The sequence below is a fragment of the Strongylocentrotus purpuratus genome, unplaced genomic scaffold (assembly GCF_000002235.5).
Source record: "Strongylocentrotus purpuratus isolate Spur 01 unplaced genomic scaffold, Spur_5.0 spur5_scaffold_5, whole genome shotgun sequence".
Lineage (NCBI taxonomy): Eukaryota > Metazoa > Echinodermata > Echinoidea > Camarodonta > Strongylocentrotidae > Strongylocentrotus > Strongylocentrotus purpuratus.
The window spans coordinates 16,990,328-17,015,987 of NW_022145611.1; the positions used below are offsets into that span (position 1 = coordinate 16,990,328).

General features: G+C 36.5%; 1 protein-coding gene and 1 non-coding gene across 2 annotated transcripts; both read right to left on the reverse strand.

Annotated features, from left to right (window-relative positions):
- Nucleotides 1-10: 10 nt before the first annotated feature.
- Nucleotides 11-25,660, reverse strand: LOC576712 (xanthine dehydrogenase/oxidase). The gene is given in 31 exon segments (XM_030998667.1): nt 11-351; nt 1,035-1,202; nt 2,901-3,089; nt 3,735-3,915; nt 4,272-4,324; nt 4,723-4,797; nt 6,553-6,777; nt 7,236-7,317; nt 7,996-8,141; nt 9,270-9,461; nt 10,011-10,185; nt 10,616-10,749; nt 11,293-11,514; nt 11,868-11,987; nt 12,301-12,427; nt 12,972-13,023; nt 14,055-14,172; nt 14,730-14,822; nt 15,223-15,388; nt 16,175-16,359; nt 17,177-17,283; nt 17,611-17,710; nt 18,159-18,235; nt 18,753-18,920; nt 19,680-19,722; nt 21,188-21,238; nt 21,655-21,813; nt 22,061-22,172; nt 22,612-22,708; nt 25,139-25,196; nt 25,595-25,660. Coding segments are annotated over 31 exon segments (3,777 nt in total). The 5' UTR covers nt 25,646-25,660; the 3' UTR covers nt 11-300.
- TRNAS-GCU lies at nt 7,521-7,602 on the reverse strand. The gene has a single exon. It is a non-coding gene; the product is annotated as a tRNA-Ser (tRNA).

Below are 25,660 nucleotides of genomic sequence, written 5' to 3' on the forward strand. Positions count from 1 at the left end.
ATTATTTGGCAAGACGTTAATCTACATTTGCCACTCTCTACCCAGGTGTTAAATGGGTACTCGGTAGGATGAGAACGTTTGCTTTAGCATCTGTAAATGGCACCTGACTTAATTGTTCCCCAGGGAGTGGAAAATGTTCATACATTGTGTGCGGGCAATCCGATGATCGGGGTATATAATGATATATCTGTTAAGCGCTTAAAAGAGACATCGTCAATGTATTAAGCGCTATATAAACGCGGAAAATTATCAACATTATCCTTCGTGCTGTTGTATGACATTTGGCTGTCCCTTGAATCCTCACGGTCGGACGAAGAAAGGTTCGAAGGTTCCTGGTTCAGGCGAAGGGAACTGAGCAATGGTAAAAAGAAATGAAGAGGGAGCGAGTAAAGAATGAGACGGGGTGAGTGAGGAAGAGAGAGAAAGAGAGGAGGATGAGGAGGGAGGGAAGGAGAAAAAACGGATTAGGAATGTGAATAAGAACAGAATGCTTTATAACGGATTCCTTTATGGATAAAATAAAACATCATTCATTTTATATAGCGACTGGTTGATTAAAAAATTGATGATTCGATCTCGCACTAAACGAATTAAAATTCAACCAGTCGTAACACAATCCAAAACGTACATTCCCTTAGTATGTTTCAATAAACGAACCAACACCGAGAATTAAATTCAGATATCAAAACATAATGTAACATTCATATCTGAACTCGATAATTTCATACCTATTTTGATAATATAATGTTGCGTTTGATTTATTATACATTATAGATCAATGGCATAGCATGGCTCCAGACATTAAGGGGGCTCTGTAGTCATCGGGAAACAAAAGAGGCACCACATCTGTCATGGTAATAACATTAGCATGCAATAGAACAAGGCTATAGATTAATCGGAGGGTGTTCGAAGGGATTATGTCAACTTATTTCACATTGCCTCTCCCTTTCCTTCTACATTGCCCTCTCCCCCCTTTTTTTTGTTTGCCATTTGCCTCCTGCAGCTACGCCACTATTATATCATGAAGAACCTACCATCCTGGTGAACTGGTCCACACAGCCGAGTCTGATCCGTTCAGCTACCGAGGGACTGTCTAACCGAAAGACACCAGTCAATCCTTCATCTGTTCTAGCTGACATCATGGCGTCCTTGATAGCGAAGAATACTGAAGAGCTCAGGAAGAGAGGCGGCTCACCGCAAGCCTACGTAGTAGTACAGACAAATCAGAGTATATACAATTATTTATCACCCGACGAAGTGTTGCAGCGGCACACGAAACGTCGTGATCTTTTAGATCTCTTGTTGACCATACATTGCGAGACAAACGAATATCACTAGCGACATATTTCCGATACAATCAATTTGTTTCTCGAAGGATTGTATGTGGTATAAGGGTTTGTATTGGGAAAACTAAGTCTTGTGTCGGAACAAAGGCAAATTTAGACGAAGCGTTACATGTTGTTACGAACTTTGACTATTATAAATTATTTATACATTCATTAGTATGTAAATGTGTGATAATACGTATTCGAGTTGGTAAATGGGAGATTCAATAAACCACCAGTCATGTGTAATACTTCTTTTTCGTTATTTCCTGTTTTGAGTATTTGTGTGTTTGTGTGAGATAATCAGTCAATCATACAGAGCCCTCTCGTTGCATTTCGATTTTGTTTCTTGAGTTTAATTGTTTCTGTTTTTGTTGATCTGCTGGTTTGCTTGTTTTTTGTTGTTGAATGTTTTATCGTCAGGGAAGTTACATATTTTGGGATTTTTATCCAACTTGTGATTCTCTTTGCCTGTTTTTGATTGTTATATTACATGGTCAATCAAAAACTTAGCAAGTTTGAAGCACGACCTAACTTTCGTCATAGTATAGTGTTTATATCTTTTTACCCTCGTCGATACTATTTGGAGAACTAACTCTCCCAAACTAGAAATTTCGTTTTCACTAGCAGCGGTTGGCAACGCTTTTTCTTTCCATTTTTTATCACCTTTTTAACGTTATCTGACCATGCTGGTCGGTTACATCCGGTAGCTGCCTTCCAATATCTGAAATCAGGCGCGTACACAGAGGGGGAGGGGGGGGTTTGGGGGGTTAAACCCCCCTTTGGTAATTTTTTGTGAGTAAACCCCCCCCCCTAAATTTCTCTAAACCCCCCCCCCCCCCCCCCTTTTGGATTTTTTTTTTTTTTTTTTTTTTTATTAAAAAAAAAAAAAATATTCCCATGGTTGACCTAAAAAAGCTGACCTTACCCCCCCCCCAACGGAGCAAAATGTGTACGCGCCTGTCTGAAATGTATATGCAATTATATCCCATCTTGATATGTATAAGGTGAAGATTTCATCCCCCCCAACTGTCAGATGGGCCAACGCCCCTTCAACACACGAGATTTTCTTTAATTAAAAAGGTGAAATCAGGGGGATGTTTTACATTTTATGCCCTAGTTATTCCCACTCTTTTTATTAGCTACTGTCCATGAGCCGGCCATGTTGGTATCGCGGGGCTGTCGAATTCTTTACCAAGTGATCGCAAGATCGAGTCACACTGTCGGTCTCATCGGCTGTCAGTCTTATGGGCTGTCGGTCTCATGTTATTATCCAAGTGTATCGCAAGATCGAGACACACTGTCGGTCTCATCGGCTGTCAGTCTTATGGGCTGTCGGTCTCATGTTATTATCCAAGTGATCGCAAGATCGAGACACACTGTCGCTCTCATTTGCTGTCAGTCTTATGGGCTGTCAGTTTCATGTTATTGTCCAAGAGATCGCAAGATCGAGTCACACTGTCGGTCTCGTTGGATGTCAGTCTAATGGGCCGTTCGGTCTCATGGGCCGTCACGATTGATCGGTACGTTGAGCTGAAAGTCAAGTGAAACGACCAGCTCTCCATTCAAACTGACCTTAGATGAGCAGATGTTGTCAGGGTTAGATGAGTTCTTGAGAAGAGTCACGTTAAACTCTAATGGCACGTCACCAAACCCTGGTATCTTGTAGTACCCAGGCCCTTTGGTCAAGAGCTGACCATTAGGTGACCATCGTAGATCCTCCATGACAAACAGACCATACCCCTGGATAAAGGCCCCTTCTATCTGCAATGTGTTCGAGTGAGAATGAAATGAGGTTGCTATTCTGGTCATCTAAGTGTGTGAGAGAAGCAGTGGGGTTTCCAGCATAAGGTAAAACTTGGCCCTAGATGTTTCATAAACTTGTTATCAATAACAAATGATAAATTACTTTGACAAAGTTGTTCTCTTCTTTCAAATACCACGGTTTCAGTACCTTATAACAGCTATAATTGTAACTTGATATTGATAACAAGTTTTATAAAACAGGGCCCTGGTCTAAACCCCCCCCCCTTCCATTCCCAAAACTCAATAAAACTTTCAATACTGAAAATAAAACTGATAGTAGCTGCGATGAAATACTAATATATAGTAACCAATTTTTTTTTAATCACCATTATATTATTACGACCTTTACAAAAGTACCAAAACATAAATCATCAATATGTATTCTTCTGAATGAAACTCAATGTCCACTTTTTAAATAGAAGCATCCAACATATAGACGTTTGTTTGCAAGTAAAACGGAAGAGTGGAAATTACAAAAGTCATATCAAGTAAGAAAAATGATTCTATATGAAATCTAATGTGCAGTGCTAAATGTCATCTTGGAATATTGGGGAAAAAAGTGAGGAAACAAATGGATTTCTTGAGTGAAATGGACGAACTGACCTGACCAACGTCGATGGCAGGGTTGATGCTTTCCCCGACATCCATGACGATGTCGGTTCTGAGAGTTCGATGATCACCAGTCAGGCAGTCGATCTCGACTTCGGAGACTCCGACACCGTACGTAGTGTAAGGGAAGAGCTTGCCCTCGTTTTTCTCGAAATCATAGTTCAAATCTGGTGTCCTGCGCAGCATTGGATACAGAATTATATTATCAAAAGAAAGTTAATTTTATCTCTACATGTTTTATTTAAAACGGAAATGAGAATATGCGGTAAATTTAGTATGGGCCGTCTATAGCTGAAGATATTACCTTCACATCTGTTTTGGTTTTACACAAAGGTCTCATTGTATTTAGATATAATTTTGTCGATTAAATCTGTAGTACACGCATCCAACTAATGAACAAATTTAAGAGGCCTACTTGTCATTTCATTCTACGAGTTTACTTGTTCACTGATAGAGCCAGAGTATAGATTTTCACATGTATATCGCAGCCAAGGAGGCACTACTTGATAATGTAGCTGTTTGGAGACTCACTTGTAAAATCCAGTTGCCGACAAGCTCACACGATCGTTATAAGCTGCTTCGACCTGTAAAATAAATTTAATATTTTACTTAGGGAATGTGTCAAATATAGTTTGTTCATCAAAAGGATGCACTTTTCCTTTATAAATTTATATTTACTGAATTAATCAATCATCCTACTAAATCATTATTTAAAAGTACTAAATAGGTCATAAAATTGGGATGGTTGTGTAACACGTACGCCTCCAATGATGAAATTTCCCATCAATTTTTAATTGAATCAAGAGTATCTATAATTTCTTTTTTCAAGAGAAAGATGTGGCTATAATCTCGAACATTGTTTGAGCAAATAATAAACAACTTTTCTTATGGCAAGTAATACCACCAAAATATTTCATCATACGACCTACAATATTCAAGATACGATAAGTCAAATATGAAGAGCTACTCATTTTGCCCTTACCCATGCTTTCCAATCGCCTTTCGGGTTGGCGTACATAAACGGCTCCAGTCTTTGTTTCAGAGTCTCACAAGCTTTCTAAAAATCAGAAGTAATGAAACGAAGAACATGGTTTATCTTAAAATAATAACAGAAGATGATTTAATTTGTAAACTGAGACACAAAGAGTCACTGAACATGGAGTCACGGATTTTAACTATGCTTGAAACACCAACAGGTGCAAACATAATCAGCTCACTTATTATATGTACACTGTTGGTCATAATGGTGGAATAATTATTTTTACCCCAATTTATGGAATGATTTTGACAATGATTTATTTCGAATAGATCTTGATAATAGTATACATTCTCAGATTTTATTGAACAATAATTTGTGAGTGTTTGTTTTGCGTGACTGCTAAGGCATGTGTGTGCTACTAGGGTAATCAGCTAGGGGACCTACGTCTTTAAGTCATAACTGACAGTAATGAGGATTAATGCCTCACAAAAGGGCACTAATATAGCACATCGACACAGTTTCGATCCTGGGGCCTCACAGTAACGAGGCATATTGCTTAGCCACTGAATCATGACTGTACGCAGCGGTTGCTAGGGTACGCGGCCGCCCCCACAAATCCCCCAAAACGAAGAAAATGCAATGAATTATCAAAAATTAATTGCATTTCCCACCGGCCCCCAACAGGAACAAATATTCTGTATGGCCATGCAACATGGTTCAAGGCATGGCCACACAGAGTAATTTTTCCTGTGGGGGACCGGGGGAAAGTGCAATGAATTTTGGATAATTTATTGCATTCTCTTCGTTTTTTGGGATTTGTGGGGGCGGCCGCGTACCCTAGCACCCGCTGCGTACCATCATGATTCAGTGGCTAAGCAATGGCCTAGTTACTGTGAGGCCCCAGGATCAAAATCGTGTCGATCAGCTATGTTAGTGCCCTTTTGTGAGGCATTAATCGTCATTACTGTCAATTATGACTTAAGGACGTACGTCCCCTAGCTGATTAGCATAGTAAATTAGCAGTCACACAAAATAAACACTAGCAAATAATTATTCAATACAATCAGAGAATGTATGCCATTATCTAGATCTATTAGAAATAAATAATTTTTAAAATCCTTGCCTAAACTGGGGTAAAAAAAAAAATGATTCCACCATTATGACCAACAGTGTACATACTCTCAACAGAGCATGTCCAACGATTATTAATAATTATTTACAACATGTTAATAATTGATATCCCGAACATATGGTTGTGAAACTGTTAGAATGTCAATACCGGATGGTAGACCTAATCATAATATTTTCACCTATATGACTTTATCAATATTACAGTTCAGTGGGTTACGCACTTTTGGCAAGTTGACCACGCGATGGCCCTGTGCAATAAACATAACGCTAGTGCAGAAAGTTCATCAGTTCTGTATCGCTTCAAAAAATGCCTTATCAATGCCCAATTCTTTGTAAAGTCTAACATCAAGTTATTTTGTGTAAAAATGATGAAATATTGGTAATGGGAATGTGGCAGTTAACAGGTAATACCGACATGACAGCTGCGTCTTTAATATGCCGAAGACAACGTTCAATTAATTCGTTAGTGGGACGGATGGACAGATGGACAGACGTATAACCCGTATTTATAATGCCTCTGCATTGCACCAAATTCGGTGGGCAGAGGCATTAACAAAATCGAAGGTAGTAGGGGTATACCCCTTCTCGTATGGATAATGCATGTGTATATATGTTGGAAAGTGAGTAAGGGGGCATTGGCTAGCCGGATATGTTTCTGCCGCCGTGCAGTGAGTGACTAGCTTTCCTCAGTTCCATTCTCACCTTAACTGCCCCTCCATTCAGATCTGTCCCTGTACTGGCAGCCGTCCCTGACATATTGGGAACTTTGGTGGTGTTGGTCTCTGTCAGATGGATCTCCCCCTCGGGGACTCCGAGAGTCCTGGCAGCGATTTGGATCATCTTGGTATGCAGACCCTGACCCATCTCCATGCCTCCGTGGGTGATGAGTACAGACCCATCGGTGTAGATGTGAACTAGAACACCAGCCTTCAAAGTATATCACCCAAGATTCATAAACGAATCATAATAATTATGGTCAAAAATGATTTGTTTCTCTACCAATATCATACCAATGTTTTTACAATAAAAAAAATCTAAGCATTACTGTCACAGTGATAATTTCTAGACGCTATATTTGTCCAACCATGGTAGGAATTGTTTAATAAAACATCATCAACAAATAATTATAGCGGATCTAGGAATCCTAGAAAACAGTGTGGGGTTGGAAACGTTGCCTGGAATATGGTTTCGGGAATCCCGCCGACCTTGGAAGACTCGTTGAGTAAGGTAGGGGAGGTGAGAATGAAAAAAGAGTTTTCCACACCCCATCACTTTTCATTTCCTTTGAATTTTCCTTTTACACCACCCGGTTGAAAACAACTATAGCAAGGCCCTTTAGAACAAAATGGCTTTTGTAGACAGTAGGACACCTAAGACAGCCTCACCTGATTTAAGTGTGTTATGTGAAAAGAAATGCCGAACTTGGCAGGGATGATAGCAAGTCCTCGCTTCTTCCAACGATTATTCCTACAGTGTTAGGGAGATTTTTAAAAATGAAATTATTTGAAGATTATTTGTTTAAACATTGTAATCATCATAGTAGTGGTAAATAATTCTCTTTAAAACAAATATTTTGCATGTTTACATGTTTGACCACTAGTTCTAAGACAAGAAATTTCCAATACATGTACTACAGTTGCTAGGTTTTTTAAAAAGTATAGTAAAGCAAACGACGAGGATGGGATTCGAACCCACGCGTGCAGAGCACAATGGATTAGCAGTCCATCGCCTTAACCACTCGGCCACCTCGTCTCTTAAGAACCTGTTGGCATTTCCCCGACATAGCAACAACCACGAAATTGTTATAAATCTACACATTAATTTGTTTTAAGTTACGCCTTTTATCTATAGGGTAGTGTCAATTATAGTGACGGTATATAACAAAGAGTTGTTCTGACCATTTTCATTCTTATTAAATAGCTTTTATCTTTTTTTCTTACACCCCCCCCCCCTCTCTCTCTCTCTCTCTCTTTCTCTTTCTTACTTTCTTTCTCTCTCTCACTCTCGCCATTGTTTGTCCTTGCCTTGTCTTGCTTACACTCTTCTACATCCTCCCGTCTATATTAAGTTTTGCTGTACCTAACGCATAGCTGGTTACCCCCCCCCCCCCCCCCACATCCCCCAAAAGACAATTTATGAACGAACCTGTTGAATAAATCGACAGCCTCCCTTCGCATGGCATAGTCACTTTTGGTGAGGCACTCATCCCAGCAACGAGGTAATGTGAAATCCTCAATTTTCTGGTTTTGAGGTGTGACATCACCCTCCTGGTAGAAATTCATCTTTCTCATCTGATGAAGAAAACAAAAAAGAAGAATGAACAATAGAAAGCTATGACAAATTTCAAATGTTGATGACAAAGAAATATATTTTTAGTAGAATTTAAAGGGAAAGTCCACCCCCAAAATAAGTTTGTTTCGATAGAGGCAGAATAATAAGAAAATCAGGTGAGTGAAAGTTTGAGCAAATTCTGAATGAAAATAAGAAAGTTATGAATTATTGAAGTTGTGATCAATCAAATACAAATTGGCAACTCTGTGACTTATTATACGAGCTCTCCTTCATTTGCTTTGTGCATAATATTCTAAAAAATACATGTTTTCTTCGTTATTGATGACGGAATATATATTTGTTCCTTGCAGGGGGAGTATAGAAACATATATGCAATTATTATATTTAGGGTGCATGTATGGTTGAAATTTTTCTTGAGGGAAAATGAAAATTTTAGATTTTTTTAGTACTGAGCAAATGGAAGTTGAGCTCGCATGATACGTCATAGAGTTGCCAATTTGTGTTTGATTGATCACAACTTCAAAAATCCTAACTTCCTTATTTTTAATCGGAATTTGCTCAAACTTTCACTGACTTGTTTCTCTCATTTTTCTACTCCTATTAAAACTAACTTAATTTCAGGGTGGACTTCCCCTTTAAGTAAATTGTTTAGATGATATGCCTTTATATTGATACATGAATATACCATTTTTTAATACGAACTTTCTTAAAGGCAGGGAATTTTACCGACATTGCTATATTTTCAAATGCGCCATCTTTTGATGTAGTTGTACATAGAGCGAATTCCGGCTCCTGTACCCGAGGATTATATGGCTGTTGACATATCGGAACATTGTGAGCAACAGATGACAGTATAATTTTATGAACATCTAAAGTAGTATCTGTAGAATACCCTGCCTTCAAGTTCATAACCTCCTAATCATTTTGCTAATTTCCTCGTGTAATATTTACCATCCGATTAAAACTTATGAAACATATGCTTTACAAGAACTCCATCTGTTTACCGCCGATATGTTCACATGATTATTTTGCAAATGCTATAGTAAATATGTAGAAATATGATAATATTTTCAAAATCATACGGTAGTTGCATCATTCGTTATGACATGATTCTCCATTTCGCTTACTTCATGTTGAGGGATCCCGCACTTGATTGCGACATCGTCCATGAGTGTTTCGGTGATTATCATCGACTGCGGAGTGCCAAACGAGCGGAAAGCTGTGTTGGATGGCAGATTGGTGCGACAGACTCGTCCCTCCACCCTGAACGCGGGCAAGCGGTACGCGTTGTCGAAGTAATTCATCGCTTTATCCATCACCTGAGATAGACAAATCAAACAGTTTGAACAAAGTTTGAATATGTGACGAGAATAAGGAAAGCATTTATTTGCTTTGTCAATAGTAGTCAGGTAAAACTTTACTTGATGTCAATTGATTTGTACCTTGTCAGGTTTCCTAATTCTAGATAACACTCAAATTGTCACAAGTATTCTAAACGTTTAGTTAAAGTTCACATACATAGAATGTAGGTCAAGTTCTGAGCAAATGATGATCATAATGTAATGCATATAAATTACAAAAAACAAACTATGTTAACATTCATATGATAGCAATACAAATTTCGATGATATTGGCGGGCTCAAGGGCGACGATAGAGGAGTTAAACTTCACCTCTACAAGTGATTCGTCAGCAAATTTTATTCCTCTTTTCGCTTGTTGAAAAAATGGGCATTTCCTTGAAAAAAAATTTACTACGACCATTTTGTACAACTGTAGGAAAATTTCAAAATATGGGCGCCATTTTGTGTGTGATAGTTACGAGCTATATATTGGTAATTGGAGTGGGGATGCCAGTGGAAGCTACTTACGTTAGTTGAAGTATCATAACTGAAGCCGCCGTTTGAGAACAGCTTGATGTCAACACCGACGAGTTTGCCTTCCTTGGTACATCCGACCTTATAGCGACCTAAGAAGGGATGCCTGGTCCCTGTTGAGATCATGTCTTCATCACGATCGAGCATGAAGCGTACTGGACAACGAACCCTAGAGATAACATGGAATTTAACACATTCAAGAGTGTCTTTGACAGGGTGACAAGGGCATTACTACAAGGTGGGGGCAGTGTTTTTATTTTAAATTTCTGTGTGCAATAAACAGCTCAATGATTATTGCTGGAAAATTTCTGAAATTTTTTTCACGTTCTCTTTTCCCTTAATAAACGGCATCCCAAATCAAATATTCAAATAGGCGAGCAATTTGAAATGTTATCTTTCAAGTCAACGATTTGCAAACTTTACAGTTGATTAGTCTGAATGGAAGGATTTGTGCTTATCAGACGAAAACTCTTAATTTCTTTGTGATAATTTTTTATGGAATTATGGAATATTTTTTAGATATCTTTATATGTCCTAGCTAAAGCGTCAACACGTGCCTCAATATCGCTTCTGGCTACATCAAAAGAACAATTGCCTACTTGTTTGCAGCTACTGCACATGCGGCAGCCAATATCGCCGCCCGGTACTGCTTTCCACCAAAAGCGCCACCGACCCGTTTAACTCGACATGCGACCCGGTTAAAGGGACCTCCAAGGACAGAAGATACGAATCTCTGAAATCACAGAATAATGTGTAGTTAAAACAAAGGGGGCTAGGGAAGAAAATTACAAATATTTTTGAATGTTTATATTCATAATCTATAAAGAGTAGGAGAGTGCAATGCAGACATACAGGTGTAGGAAAAGAGAAGCCTAGATCTGTACAACTGTGGTACACTGATTAAGACTACGCCACATTGGGTCATAGTGTACCACATTTTGTAACATTGTTTACACTCTGTATAACATGATACTCTGTGTCTCTGTGACCACACTGTGTAACATTGTGACATTAGCTATAATACATCGTGATACACTGTGCCATACTGTAGCACACTGTTTAATTGTGTGTCACACTTAATATTGCGTCACACTGTGACTTACAGAGTGAAAACACAGCACGAAAAATATAAATACACTGTAAGAACACACTTTCGTCAACACTATCAAATTGTCAAATCATTTCCGTCTGTGGTCACAGTGTACATAACACTTTTTTCTTTTAACAGAAATATAGAGGAACATGTTTAAAACAAAACTAATGATTGGAATCTTACGGGCACGGCGGACGGGTTTTGGGTACCACAAAAGACTTCAAACTCGCCATCCTCCCCCTTTGGCACTACGCATGCGCACTGGGTCTCCATGTAGAAGTGTTCCTGACCTCCTATCTTCATCTCTCCCTCAATGACGTAATCAGACTTTTCGAAAGCCTCCGAGAGATTGCCATTTTCCAGTATTCTCAAATAGTCGAAGAAGGATCCCTTCTCGATTGCGTCCTGAATCGAAAAGGTTGAGAAAACGGGAAAATATTCATCGTGGTGAAAATACATGAAAAGTTAATTAAACATAGTGTTATTCGTTTATATTGGAAGAGGTGTCTGAACCGCTCAGACGCAATCTTTATATAGTCATTGGTTGAAATGTGTGCCATTCAGGAAGAACGCTTGCAGTTTGCAAAAGGAGAAGTGTTGCCAAATTATCCGAGCAATACCGGCATTCGTATGATAAAGAGTTCTGTGGGCCATGTTTTGTTCTTCTTAGTCTACATGGCTTGTTGTCATCTCCCCGCCCTTCCCCTTCAAGATGTTCCTGCATAGCCCTTAGTCATTAATTGATTGTCGCCGTTTACCTCGATCGTGATCACGGCCTCGAGATCATCGAAGTCAACTTCGACCAGCTTGGCACCTCGTTGAGCTACCTCCTTGGTATCAGCAACAATAGCTCCGACTGCATGCCCAATGTACATCACCTAGGTGTTCAAGGATATATCAGGTGTAATTTTGTAAGTGGACATCGCAAAGGGTTATTGCAGTAATGTGCTCGTAAAGAATATAACAATCAGAGAATAGATCTTACCCTCTTCATAGTTACAGACGAGTGGAAATCCCCTTTTTCAGGAATGTATTCCACAGAATTGAGAGTGGATTTTCACTCCTAAATGAAACGATCACTGATATGACTCGCAAAAAGTGGATAGAACCGAATTCTAAGGGAAAAAGGATGATTATCTTTTGGACAATTAAATTTTATCATTGTTCCTCATGCTCAATACATAAAATGACCTCTTTGGTGGCGAACAGCTCCTCGTCTTGAAAGTTGACTCCCACATAGTTGCTGCCAGGGACATCTACAGCAGATATGAAGTCACGAACACCCTCCAAGGCTAAAGCTTTAGATGGGTCGATAGCTCTATACAACAGGAATTAGAGAGGGCAAGAGGAAATAGGGAGAGAGAGGGAGAAAAAAAAGGAGATAGAGACAAATAAATAAAGAAACAAAAGAGAGGTATGATATCGTATCCATGTGATTGTGTAAAAGGAAATATACGAATGAGGGTGGGAGAATTGAAAGGAATGGTGTTAGTGAAAGAGGAAAAGAGGGAGAGATAGATAGAGAGAGAGGGTGTGTGGGTGTGCACATGTGTGTGTGTGTGTATATATATATATATATATATATATATATATATATGTGTGTGTATGTGTGTGTGTGTGTGTGAGAGAGAGAGAGAGAGAGAGAGAGAGGGAAAGAATATATCATTAATGGTTTTTAATTATTAATTTTGTTTTGACATCGATGATATGTTTCTTACCACACGTTTTGCAAGAAACAATTATGCATAATTTTGTATGGTTATGACTAATATAATTATAAATGCATCTACATGATTTGCCTGGGGCTATATTTTTACAAAGAGTATACTTTATCCATGCAAGCAGTCGGAGGAAATGCTTACGTGATTTTTGCATGCGCCCTCCCGCTATAGACAAAGGCCATGTGGAGTTCACCTTTGAAAACAGATATAAAAAGAGAGCACTGTTATATAAGAGAAAATAGTCAGAATGCCGGAAAGGTATTTAATTGCTCGATATTGATACCCTCTCTTGTATTTATGTGTGAAATGATCTTTTGTGGAATTTAATGACATGTTTGTATGACCGATTATTTATTTACTTTGATAACTTGTTGCTAGTACCATCTGTATATTCCCAGGACAATGCTGTCGGATAAAGCTGTTGTCTGTTTGATGATTTTGCTTGTTTGTAATGATATGAACCCGCTGTCTATTTTACAATTGTACTTCGTTATCTTTATGATGTAATCGCAGACACATGTACAGCCCAATTGATGTAACTTTCTCTTTATAAGTGAACATGCCTTCCTTTACTTAATTCTCTCCTCTCTTCCTTTCACTTTTTTTTCTTTCCTATCAACGTTCTGTTATATACAATGTAAATTTCATAATAATATCTATAATGTTCTTTCGGTAACTGTGTTAATTTATTATGGGCGTTCCCAACTCAAGCTACGCTTTCCGGGTTTTCGCCTCCTTCCGTATCTGAATTAATTACTGTATACTCTATGTTGAAATAATTGTTACATATATCATGTATATATACATTGTGTTTTATATTGTGCTGTTGAGAAGGAAATAAATGTTAATAAATACAATACAAATACATAATTACTACTATCTTTGCGTCCTTAGATTCAAATGAGCATTACTTATGCTTTCGAATGATGGGTCTTTTTTTCTGAATTAACAAAAGTTTGGAAGGTGAAAGTTGATCCTGTCTTCATTTATTGATTATGTCCAGAAAATGTCTGGGATTATACTAAAAAGTGTATATTTGAACGATCACTAACGACTTTCTGTGGATGACTAAGCGAACAAATATTTGAAAAAATAACTCTAAAAGCTCTAAAAAGTCTAATAACGTCTCTCTGTCGATGAGTGTTAAATACTTAATACGTCTATAAAAAAACCCTCATTTATTAACTAGACGCTCATGTGTAATCAACATTTGAGTGTTTTTACCCGACATTTTCGGCATGTCATCGATGTACACTGCTTCTCCCGTGGCGTGCTGGTAGGCACCCTTGTGACTGACGGGACGACCTACAGGGTCATGGTCTGGCTGACCAGAGGGCACTTCCTACATAAAAACATACACGCCGTCCAATAAAGTATTAATTTACATGCATATTAAGATACAAACTATACACTCTTAAAGGGCAAGTCCACTCCAGAAAAAAACTTACTTTCAATAGAAGCAGCAAAATCAGACAAACCATCAAAAATCAATTCATAACTTTCTTATTAGTTATCCGATTTTGCTCGAACATTTTTTTATTGGTTTGTCTGATTTGTCTGCTTCTATTATAAGTAAGTTATTTTTTCAGTGGACTTGCCCTTGAATATACATTTCCTCCTATTCAATTGCCTGGAATGTTTTCGTGTAATATGCACTCATCAAATAGCGGTCCTATACGTATAAAGTTTCCTTGAAAGGTTGCTGTCGTTATCGTAGATTTATCATTACGATGTTATTGTTTTCGATGTTATTTGTTTTTATTTGTTATACATTTTATGACAAAGCCAAGTGGAAAATTATCATTACTCGTGATATGCTCTTTTCACAAGATCGATATGCATTCCCCCAATACTATAGATAACAGGATGGATGGTCCTTGCGTTAATGGAGGAACATACCTGGAAGAACTGCACCCCTTTGACTGGCCCATCTTTCAACGCAGCTATGGCACTCTTGTCGGTGGCAGATATCGCCCGGGAAGAATTGTCAATCTGTAATTTCACCAGAAGCCAAAAAGTAACAACAAATATCGCCTGTTTTTCAAAATGCTCATGCAGTTACTCAGATAGAGCTAAAGAATAAACACTACAGAGGCTGGGTTTAATAATGATTCAGATCAACTGATAATTTTTTCGTGGACAATGACGAGTACGAATTTTCTCACTTTGTAAATCAGAATATGTTTTAGAGACTGCCAGTGACACTTCTATTACTGAAACATTACAACACATTTTATTGACAAATTCGTGTTTTAAGGTTTCTTTTCCAACATTTACGTCTGGTATTTTCTACCACTGTGACAGTGCATAAATTTCTATTTCCACCATACGGGGGGAAATTACTTATAACTCTTTATGATGAATAATTGCTTAATGAAAATGGTAAACTTACCGGGCGAGACTGCAGTTGTTCAAGTACCATGAAATAAAACTTGAAGAAGAATCCCACAGCTAATGATTGTCGGTAAGGTTCCATCCCGCCCGGAGCCCCGGCGGGAAGGGGGAGGTCGTCTGATAGGGAGGTGAAGGCTACTTCCAGCATTGATTCGTCCCATTTTCTTTAGGAGGGTAAGATGGGGACACAGAGTCAGAGTCGAAAGAGAAAAAAAATAAAGACAAAGAAAGACAGACACCGTTTTAAGACCAGATAGAACGCGGGAAATGAGGAAATGGAGAGATCGGGTGAGGATACGAGGCGTGTATAATTATGAAGAAAAAGAGTATAAGGCAGGGATGAAAATTCTCTTTTTGGAAATATCTCTTTTATTCAATAAAGTAGAATATTACTGTCAGGATTAATCAAGCAAATCGAACTCTCTTAATACAGATGAGTAGGAATACACTTTTAACGATTTACCCCAAAAATTATCAATCACTTCCATTGGAGTTGATCTACTACATTGGCGGTTGAATAACTCTGTGGAGAGTGGATTCCACTATTTACTTTTTGAATTCTGAACATCGATTACCATTTCAAACAAATAATCCCTACCATTTTGGCATCTGATAAAGCTTAATCAAGGTTTTTATTTCCATTTTAAAGCGGGAATTTCCGAAAAAGTGCAAAAATAAATTTTTCCTATTGTTTTTCTTTCCCCGAGTAAGAATGTATTCGACTTTAATCACATACGCTGATATCTACATGATAAAATATATGAATTCTGTATTTAATATTTTGTAATTGTTGTTATATAACATACTTTTAATGTCATGCATTTTCCAGTAAAATGGATTTGTCCTGGGCTATTGTATCTTCTCTTTTGTTGTTCAAGTTTGAACAATAAAGTGATGTTAAAAAAAAAAAACGTACAGGATGAAATGTATGAAATCTGTATTCGACTAACTTTCCTCTCAGTTTCTGCATGGTATTGGTAGCAAGGACGGTGGTTGCTGCCATCCCTCCGAAAGACAATGTCAGGTCTCTGACGATGTCGGTGTCGCACTCGAAAGCGACTCTCATTCCAGCGTTGACGATAGCGATGTCGTCTTCACGGCGTGGCGATTGTTTGAAAGCGAAGACATACTCATTCTTTGTAGAGAAGTAAAAATGGACGAAGAATAAGATGCTGCAACGTGCTCAATGATTGTGATCAAAAATTGCGTGAGTAAAAAGGTCATTTGTTTTTGATAACATTATCACAAATGTTACATATGCAATAATGCAAGGGACCTTTTCACCATTATTTTGTATATATTATTAATCGTTAAATATTCCTTCAAGTGAAACACTTTCACCGTGGTGAAAGAGACACACTGTGATAAATCTTTGTCTAAACTGTAGAACACTGTGGCCGCTCTCTGCACTCACTCTGTTTCTACGCCGTAGAGCACTGTCATTAATTTTTTTTTTAATTTAAAAAAAAATTATCTTGTATAATCAGCTATATTCTTGTTGTTGAGTCTATTGGTTTTATTATGTATGTATATTCATATATGTTTTGTTATGTTTTGTAAAGTCGAAAGCAATATTGAATAAAGATGATTTTATTAAAGAAAAAAAAAGTTATTAAAAATATATTTTTTGTTTCTCTACAATGCTTTAAATTTGTTTTTACACAGTGGAGCACTGTGTAACAATGTATTTACTCTTCCACATTTCCAAACACTGCGTTATTTCTAGCATGGTACTTTAAAAAATACAGATTTCATAGATGTATTATTACAAAATAAAAACCGTCTGTAGGCAATCAATTATATTACTTAACAAATTATAACGACATAGCATAAACATTATCTCGAGTTCATAAAACTTTCTTAACTGAAATAACATTCCATATTTTATGTTTAGAACCTATTTCTTTCCTTGTATCATTTGTCATTATATGCGTTACGTATAGACAGTTTACCTCTTGGGTGAACGGAATCGTGATAGACCTCAACACTTCGTCTGGCTCGATGATATTTTTGCGATATCCCGTAAAGAAATGTTCATCCATAACCACAAAACGAGTACCTGTATTTGTAATGATTTGGATAATATACTTGATAAATTTGTTCTTAAAGCTTATGGAAAACAACAAGGGCATCACATAATTAATGAAAGTCAAAATGAATAATTAACCATGTTCAGCAAGAAAAATAATTTCTCTGATCTTTTTCATTTGTAGATTAGGTATCAAACCTTACGCTTTAAATTGCACATTCCTACAATAAATGAAATGTCAAACAATCAGAGACTACATTGGAGAATAAGTCTAAAGTTACGGTATGATCATTTAATTTGTCTACAACAATAGCATATACATGTACTACATAGATTTGTTGCCGTTTCCCTTTTTACCTCTAGAATGTGATACCAGTTCTTAAGTACACTTGGCTGCCATGAATATTGGATTAAGATCTGAGATGGGGCTACCAGTCACGATGTTACCTCCAATCATCTGCATGTTGGATGATACAATAAGGCCAGATGCAGCAATGGTGATAGAGGTTGTATTAGTAGTATTTGTGGTGATACTTTAAGATGATGATGAGGATGATTATAGTGATGAAAAGGACGATGGTGATTATGATGATGGTGGCGGTTCGTGAAGATTTAATAATTTTGAACATCTCACTAAAAGCACAGTTAATGTAACCTTAAAGCAGCGTAAGTAAATAATCACCGTCAAAACATCAAACTGTAAATTTTACCCTAGGTTAAACCATCAGTAAGAGTGGGCCAACGTTAGAATTCTAATAAAAGTATATTTGTGACTTTATAAATGGAAGAGCTATGCTTATCCAAGAGAATTCATTAATTCTCTAATGAATTGAATATGATGATGACAATATTTATGTTTCATAAGATTCTTTTTTTTTATTTGTATAGTTTCATAAGATTCTTACAGCCACGTCTCTGATTTGCCGACCAGCGAACCAGCGGAGCATCTCAACGATTGCGGAGAGTGTTGGTGTCTTGAAACCTGAAATAAGAGATATCTTTAAACTCTGGGTGATCGTGCAACTGAGAACATAATATACAATGTATAAATGTAAGAAAAAAGAAATAAGCTTCAAGACAAACAGATGAATGGAGATAGAGAGAGAGAGAGGGGGCGGGGGTGAGAGAAAGAGAGGGGATAGAGAGGGGAGGGGCAGATGAGGTGGAGACAGAGACAGAGAGAGAGGGGGAGAGAGAGAGAGAGAAGAATAAAGACGGATAGAGAGTGGGTGACAGAGAACGTTAGACAGAGAGTCAAACTGATATTATCTGTGAATAATAATATCAACATTATACTCCTGATTAGTCATGTTAGTGTAGTGCATGACATAGAGGCAATATTCCTTTTGCATCAATCGTTTAAATGTGGATTAATCTTGTTTTATTGCAAAAACATCAAAGGTCAGCAAATATCAATACGTTCACATCTAAATGAGATTACATTGTATACAAAATCACCTTAACATAAATGAAATTTTTATTTTGTTTCTCTTGCTTACCCTCTTCTTGTTCGATGATCTCTTTGAAGAAGCTTTCCACTTCACTAAGAGTGGCGGCAGAACCGATCAAAATACCACCATCTTTGACCTTTAGCTCTCTTAATTCTAGGACATGGTTCACATCGATTAGTTCAGGGTAGAGCCTGTTCCCGAATTTTGTTTCAATACCTGCAATAAAAATGACGTCAATCAATTTTGTGTCATATTATGCCAGTCTTTCTCCATTCTCAACTTTTCAAATGTAATACCACTTGTGTCCATAAAAAAAAAAATATTTTGAGATAGATTATTTAATAATTCCTAGCACTTCAGTTAAACGAAATGATCTTACAGATTTATTTTTATTTTTCCCCAAAAAATCTGTAATTGTTAAGGTTTCATGCGCTGACTTATGAGCAGGCCTTACGTATCTTTGCTATTTCAAAGTATTAATCTAAAGCTATAACCATTTGTGTTCTATGTGCCTTCAAATAATGCATTTCTCATGTTTGAACTTAATACTCCTGGAAATGCAAACACTATACTATAAACTACAACAATTCAAGCCTACTTTAATAAAATAACTTTTCTAGACGTAGATTTATACCAAAGATTGGTGCTATCGAATTATATTTTGTGTACGCATATTTGATCAATAATACTCTTGGTACATTCTAGTATGCATTCTTTGTTTTCGTAAAAAAAGATTATTTATGTTTTGATCAATTTCAAGTAATTTTGTGTAAGTGTGATATTATGTATAGGAGAGTCATTTGGGAATAACACATCTTTCAGTGCATCCCAAGTATTTTGAAGTGAGAAAAAAAAGGAACGCAGAAATATTACCAATCTCAGTATTTCCTCCAATTAACTTTGCAGTCGGATATTTCGTCTTCAAGTCAAGTAGCTCATTCAAGGTCAAAGGTCGATACCAGGTCACGCGCGGACCTTTGAAGGTCAGAGAACGCATATCCTCTTTCGTAGCAGATAGCTGTATATTATTTGGAAGAAGCAAAATAAGAATAAAAAATAAATTGCACTACTGACTTGAATGACGTAGCGTTGACACTTTACATGTGGGAAGAATATGATGGATCCTCGTTCTAACAAACTCATTGAGGCCTATCGGATAGTTCGTTGTTTGTTTGGTTGGTTTTATTTTCCATATAAAAACTATATAAACATACTTATTTACATAAACAAACAATTATTTTAAAAGAATACGCCTGGGTTGCTCTCAATATAATTGCTCTGTTCTTCATGGAATTACAGATGCTCAAACCTTTTTATCAGGTTATATCAGGGATAAAAGGCAACAAAACCCAAATGCCCACGCTTTCTGTGCCGGGGTGTTCCTAAATGGATTTTACATATGCTATGTAAAATGATGAAGAAAACATGTATGGGGATGTTGATTTTAGATCAAAAGAGAAAGAGAGGATAAAAAAGAACTATTGTGAAAATCATATACCATTAGATCTGGAGGGTATATTATATCCTGTGTTGGGTCGTATTGTGTGAACTTGGTTGGATCAAACAATCGGCATGGTAGTAAGCCCTTGAGTTAATTTTTGAAAGTCTTTATCGTTTTATGGGTAGTTAATACTAGATATATCTACTGCTAATCTAAAGTTATATGAATTATCAATCTACCTATACTTTCTAACTTGATTTAACAGGTGGGACACCTGTTAAATCAAGTTAGAAAGTATAGGTAGATTGATAATTCATATAACTTTAGATTAGCAGTAGATATATCTAGTATTAACTACCCATAAAACGATAAAGACTTTCAAAAATTAACTCAAGGGCTTTTTCAATACCTATCGTACTGTTTTAATACAGACATCACGTTCAGATTATATTATGCCATCGTTCGCACATTTCAAATATTGACCCACTTTGCTATTAAAATTGCCTCAGGTTGGTTTGTTTAAGTCCTCTTGACCATGTACCTTGTGTTTACTAGCACTGTAGTTGTTGTTTCTAACATTATATCTATGGTTTCCTAATAGTATTAAAGATCAAGGTATGGACTTCTTCAATAAATACTAATTTATCAATACCATACTACCGGGCTCATAGTCCATTGGGCACGAACTGTTCCAAAGAGTAACTAAAGATTGATAAATATTTGTTTAGGAGATTGAATCAGCAATTTTTGTAGTCTTTTTATTGTATTTTGCGTTTACGTTTGTGTCATTTATAGCCTGTAATGTACGCGTATGTAGAACCGAATTTCCTCTTGTAATATTTTACAAAGGGAAAAATTCTACAGCTGTTCATCAAGAACCATTTGATCAAAATGAAGGGGGAAAAAAGTAGTACCACATAACGGTGGTTACTTTACAAAATTATTTATTGTCTCTGTTGTGAAACCCTATTTAAAATTTGTATGAACAGATATATTTACTTTTAAATTGTTCAGTTCATTTTGTGATTATAAATGTCCTTACCTCATCAGTGACGTTGTTTTGCCTACATTTCCCTCCACAACAACCGCCATCCTAAAGGAAAATGTTTAAAAGATAAATAAAATAATTTACTGATTCAGTGACAATTCTTCATACATGGAAGGTTGACGATTGTTTGTAAGGATAACAGTTAAATTATTATAATCATCTTTATCATTAAAACAATCAACATCATCATCATCTTAACTTAGCAAACGTCTCCATCATCAGTATCATCAAAAACATAATCGTCCTCATCACCATAATCGTTAACATCGCCACACCACCACCATCATCATTGTCATTATACATCATTAATTATCCTCATCTGCCTCATCATCATCGGTATTTTGCTCCTCCTTCTCCTCCCCCTCCTCCTCCCCCTTTTCCTATTCCTCCTCTACATCCTTCTCATTATTATCATCATCATTTCCTTCTCATCCTCTTCAGCATCATATTTTCCACTTCACCTTAGCAAACGTCTTGTAACCTTCGAGGATGGGTCTGTAACCAGTACATCTACAGAGGTTCCCACCTAGGGCTGTCTGGATTTCTTCCATGGTAGGATGAGGATTGTTTCTCAGAAGTGTATACATCGACATTACCATTCCCGGAGTACAAAAACCACACTGAGTACCAGTATATATATATTTTTATTTTTATTTTATTGCGGGCCTATTATATCAGGGCACTGTTTCTTAAAACTTTAAATCAATAAGAACTGCCACAGATCTATGGCGAATCTGTTCATAGCCAATAAAATAAAGGGATTTCGATGGCTTATAGATTAATAGTTTAATGAAACCGGACTCACGTGTTATGGCGGCAGCGGTGGGATAGAATTTGAAATGAAATGAGGGCGAGTTCTGTCTTTACCTGCACGGGGTGCAGCTTTGTTTTCGTGCTTCCAATGCCTTCTACAGTTGTGACAGCAGCTGCACCGTGAATTGAACAGACGGGAGCTAGACACGCATTTACAGCTCGATGGCTACATATTCATGCAGACAGAGAAGAAGCAGGTTTTACCGAAAAAGAGGACGACAATGTCAAGAATTGTAGCACGACTTCAATTTGTATATTTCAATAGATGGTTAATGTTAGAGTTTTCTTTGATTTTATTCTCAGAGGTCTAGTCATGGAGTTTCCATCTCATTTTCATATTATCTCTCTCTCTCTCTCTCTCTCTCTCTCACTCTCTCCTTCTTTCTCTCCCTCCCTGTTTATTGGTATCATCATCATTATCGTCATCATCATTATGATTATTATTAGTAGTAGAAGTAGTAGTAGTACCGTACTACTATTAATAATAATTATTATCATTATTATTATCATCATCATCATCATCATCATTATCATAATTGTTATTGTTCTTATTAGAGATTAATAAGCCACCGCCATTATAACATATCACTAAAAAAAAAGGATACCGAATCTTGTTGGAATTGGAATCATACGAAGAAACCATCACTGTACACGCCCCGCAGCTTCCTTCTGAACAGCCCAACTTTGTACCTTTTAGCCCCACTGTATTTATACATGCGTAATTAAGGAATTATGAAATATCTCAGAATGTTAACCCTTACAAAAAATCTCAATACTGATATGGGACAACATTTAATGTTTAAACATGCTGTAATATATCTGTAAAAGCAAAGGAACAAAAGATTCATGCTCAAACTACAGGCCATTAACGTTATGTACCGCACTGTAAAAAGTATATTAAATTGATTCATGTATGAAACCTTCAATCTTATTTGACTGCTAATGATCTTTTAACTGTTGGAAGAATAATATGTCCTATACTATAGAACATCATTCTACAGATACATGGCTCTAATGTGCTGTCGATGATCGGCGTGAGAACACAATGAACCAATAAATGGTTGGCGCATGCCATTCAGATAAATCGAAATTTTGATAAAATTAAACATGAACTTACTATTGTACATAATGGATTTTCAAAGAGTCGTACTAGATAAAAATGAGAGATAATTTTCTAAGCACATTAGCATATCAACATGATCAATGTTTTTGCGGCCTAGACTTTGTAACGAAATGATATGCTCGTATGGACAGGCGGACAGATAGACATACAGACAGACATACAGACGTGCATACTGCATACTGTTTTGCCTGGAGATGGATTCCGTTTTAATCTAGTTAATGAAGAACAAGTTTTAATGTTATTAATACCTTAGATTTAGAAGGCTATTGGTCCAGATAATACACCAGCTGAAAATTTCGAAAATTATAATGACTTATATTTTCAAGCCTTTAAGATATATCATAAATCTGTCTTTTCAGTAAGGAGTTGTTCCTCCCCAATGGAAAATATCTCGTGTTATTCTAGTTTTTAAATCGGGACAAAAATCTGATATGAACAATAAATCAATAGATCAAGCTTCCTTGCTTATGATAGTTGGCCTCTGCATTTATCTTGATTATTTTTACTTACCTCATACTTTCAAGCTTTCAATTATGTATTTTTTTTTTTAATGTTTTATATTTGATTTATCAATAAATGCAGAAAAATCTACTAAAATATATATATATATATATCAATTCTTCCAGCGATAGCTAATATTGTTGAGAAATTTGTATTTGTATGATCGACTTTATGGTTATATGTATCAGAACGGAATTATAAGTTGCAACCAAACTATAATGACATCTCCATTGAACGTCACTGAAGACTGGCTTGATAGTTTAGATAAAGGTAATCTTGTAGGAGTGGTGACCCTTGACTTAGAAAAGACCTTTGATACAGTGGACCGCTCAATTCTTTTAAATAAGCTACGATTTATTGGCTTCAATGAATTGTCATTACAGTGGTTGTTAGCTACTTAGCCCATCGCATGCAATATACTTGTGTACATGGGATTCATTCCAATTCACGAAATATGCAATGTAGAATACCGCAGGGGTCAAATATGGGTCCGTTGTTATTTATCTTCTTGAGTAATGATCTGCCTTTATGTCTGAAAACATGTGAAACATCCCTGCTGATGATACATGTCTTTATTACGCTAGTGGAAATCATCAAACTCTTACCGAATCATTCAATGCAGACTTCATTACTTATTGATATTTGGTTAAAAAGAAACAGACTTGCCCTAAATATGAAAAATTGTGAATTACTTTTTATTGGAACGAAGAAACGGATGAAAAATATTATAGAACCAGATGTTTAGATACAAAATGTCCTCTCAAACGTGTAACCCTTTGTAAGTATCTTCAATAGTTATTGATGAACGTTTTGATTGGGGTTAACATATTGAATATTTAAGTAAGAATGTATCAAAGAAAAAAAAATGAAAAAAACTTGGACCATATGTTACACAGCAAACTGCATTAATATTTTATAAATCAGTAAGTTAATGTAAGTTTGATTACTGTAGTGTAATTTGGAGGAATGCTGGGACAGGAAGTTTAGAAAGTTTGCAAAAAACTACAGAATGGGACACTTCGGGTGGTACTCCAAGTTGAATGGAGGGTCCCGAGCCAAGATTTATTTCTTTGTTTGAAACAGAAAATCTATCAGAGCGGAGAGATAAACACGTTTTATGTATTTTGTATAAAAATTGTTCATGAAATGATATTTGGTGGGTTTAGAAAGTACTTTGTTATTAAAGAATATTATTATAGCTTGAGAAATGCTCATAAAACCTTAAAACTGCCAAAACCACATATGAAATTTAAGAAAAAGAGCTTATGTTATAAATGCATTAAATCTTGGAATCAGCTACCTATGAACGTAAAAGATATGTCTTTCTATGTATTTAAATCAATTTTAAAAAGCCCAAATGGGAAATATGGGTGACAGGGGGTATGTGAAAAGGTAAGGGGAACAGGCAAGATGAATAAAATTGCAAATAGAAGGCAGATAATTTCATAGATTATAGGATTGACAGACAACAAAGACAACGGATTTGCATTTGTTTTCTTTAAGGATACACTTTGTTCTTATATAAACCAGCAATGACATCTCAGGATCTGGATGATGCTCTTCAACCTAAAAAAGACAATCGTTTTAAGCATCATATTGGCGAATATAGCGAGTTAATTCACCCCCCCCCCCACAAGCTACACACAACTATACACGCATTCAATATGTTTAAAACGCTTGAGAATACTTTCTCCTTATTATCTTATGAATAATAAATTGTTGTTCAACATCATGTGAGGAAATTAAATTAGTCAAATCACATGGGTCAGAAATTCGATTTATATCATATTACTGATCCACAATTGACAATAGGTACTATTGTATTTCTCGTACACCTTACAGTCTACGCAGCATCAATCTGTTTCATCATATAATTCTGTAGTAATGAGCAAAAGAGGTTAAAATTAATTATGTTCGCACGGAGAGCAACCTAGAAAAGTTTGCTTAAATATGATACGACTTACTCTTTTTCCATTGCAGTAAAACATCAGCGGATCACTATTAGCCTGCGCCATGTTTGGCAAGAGAGA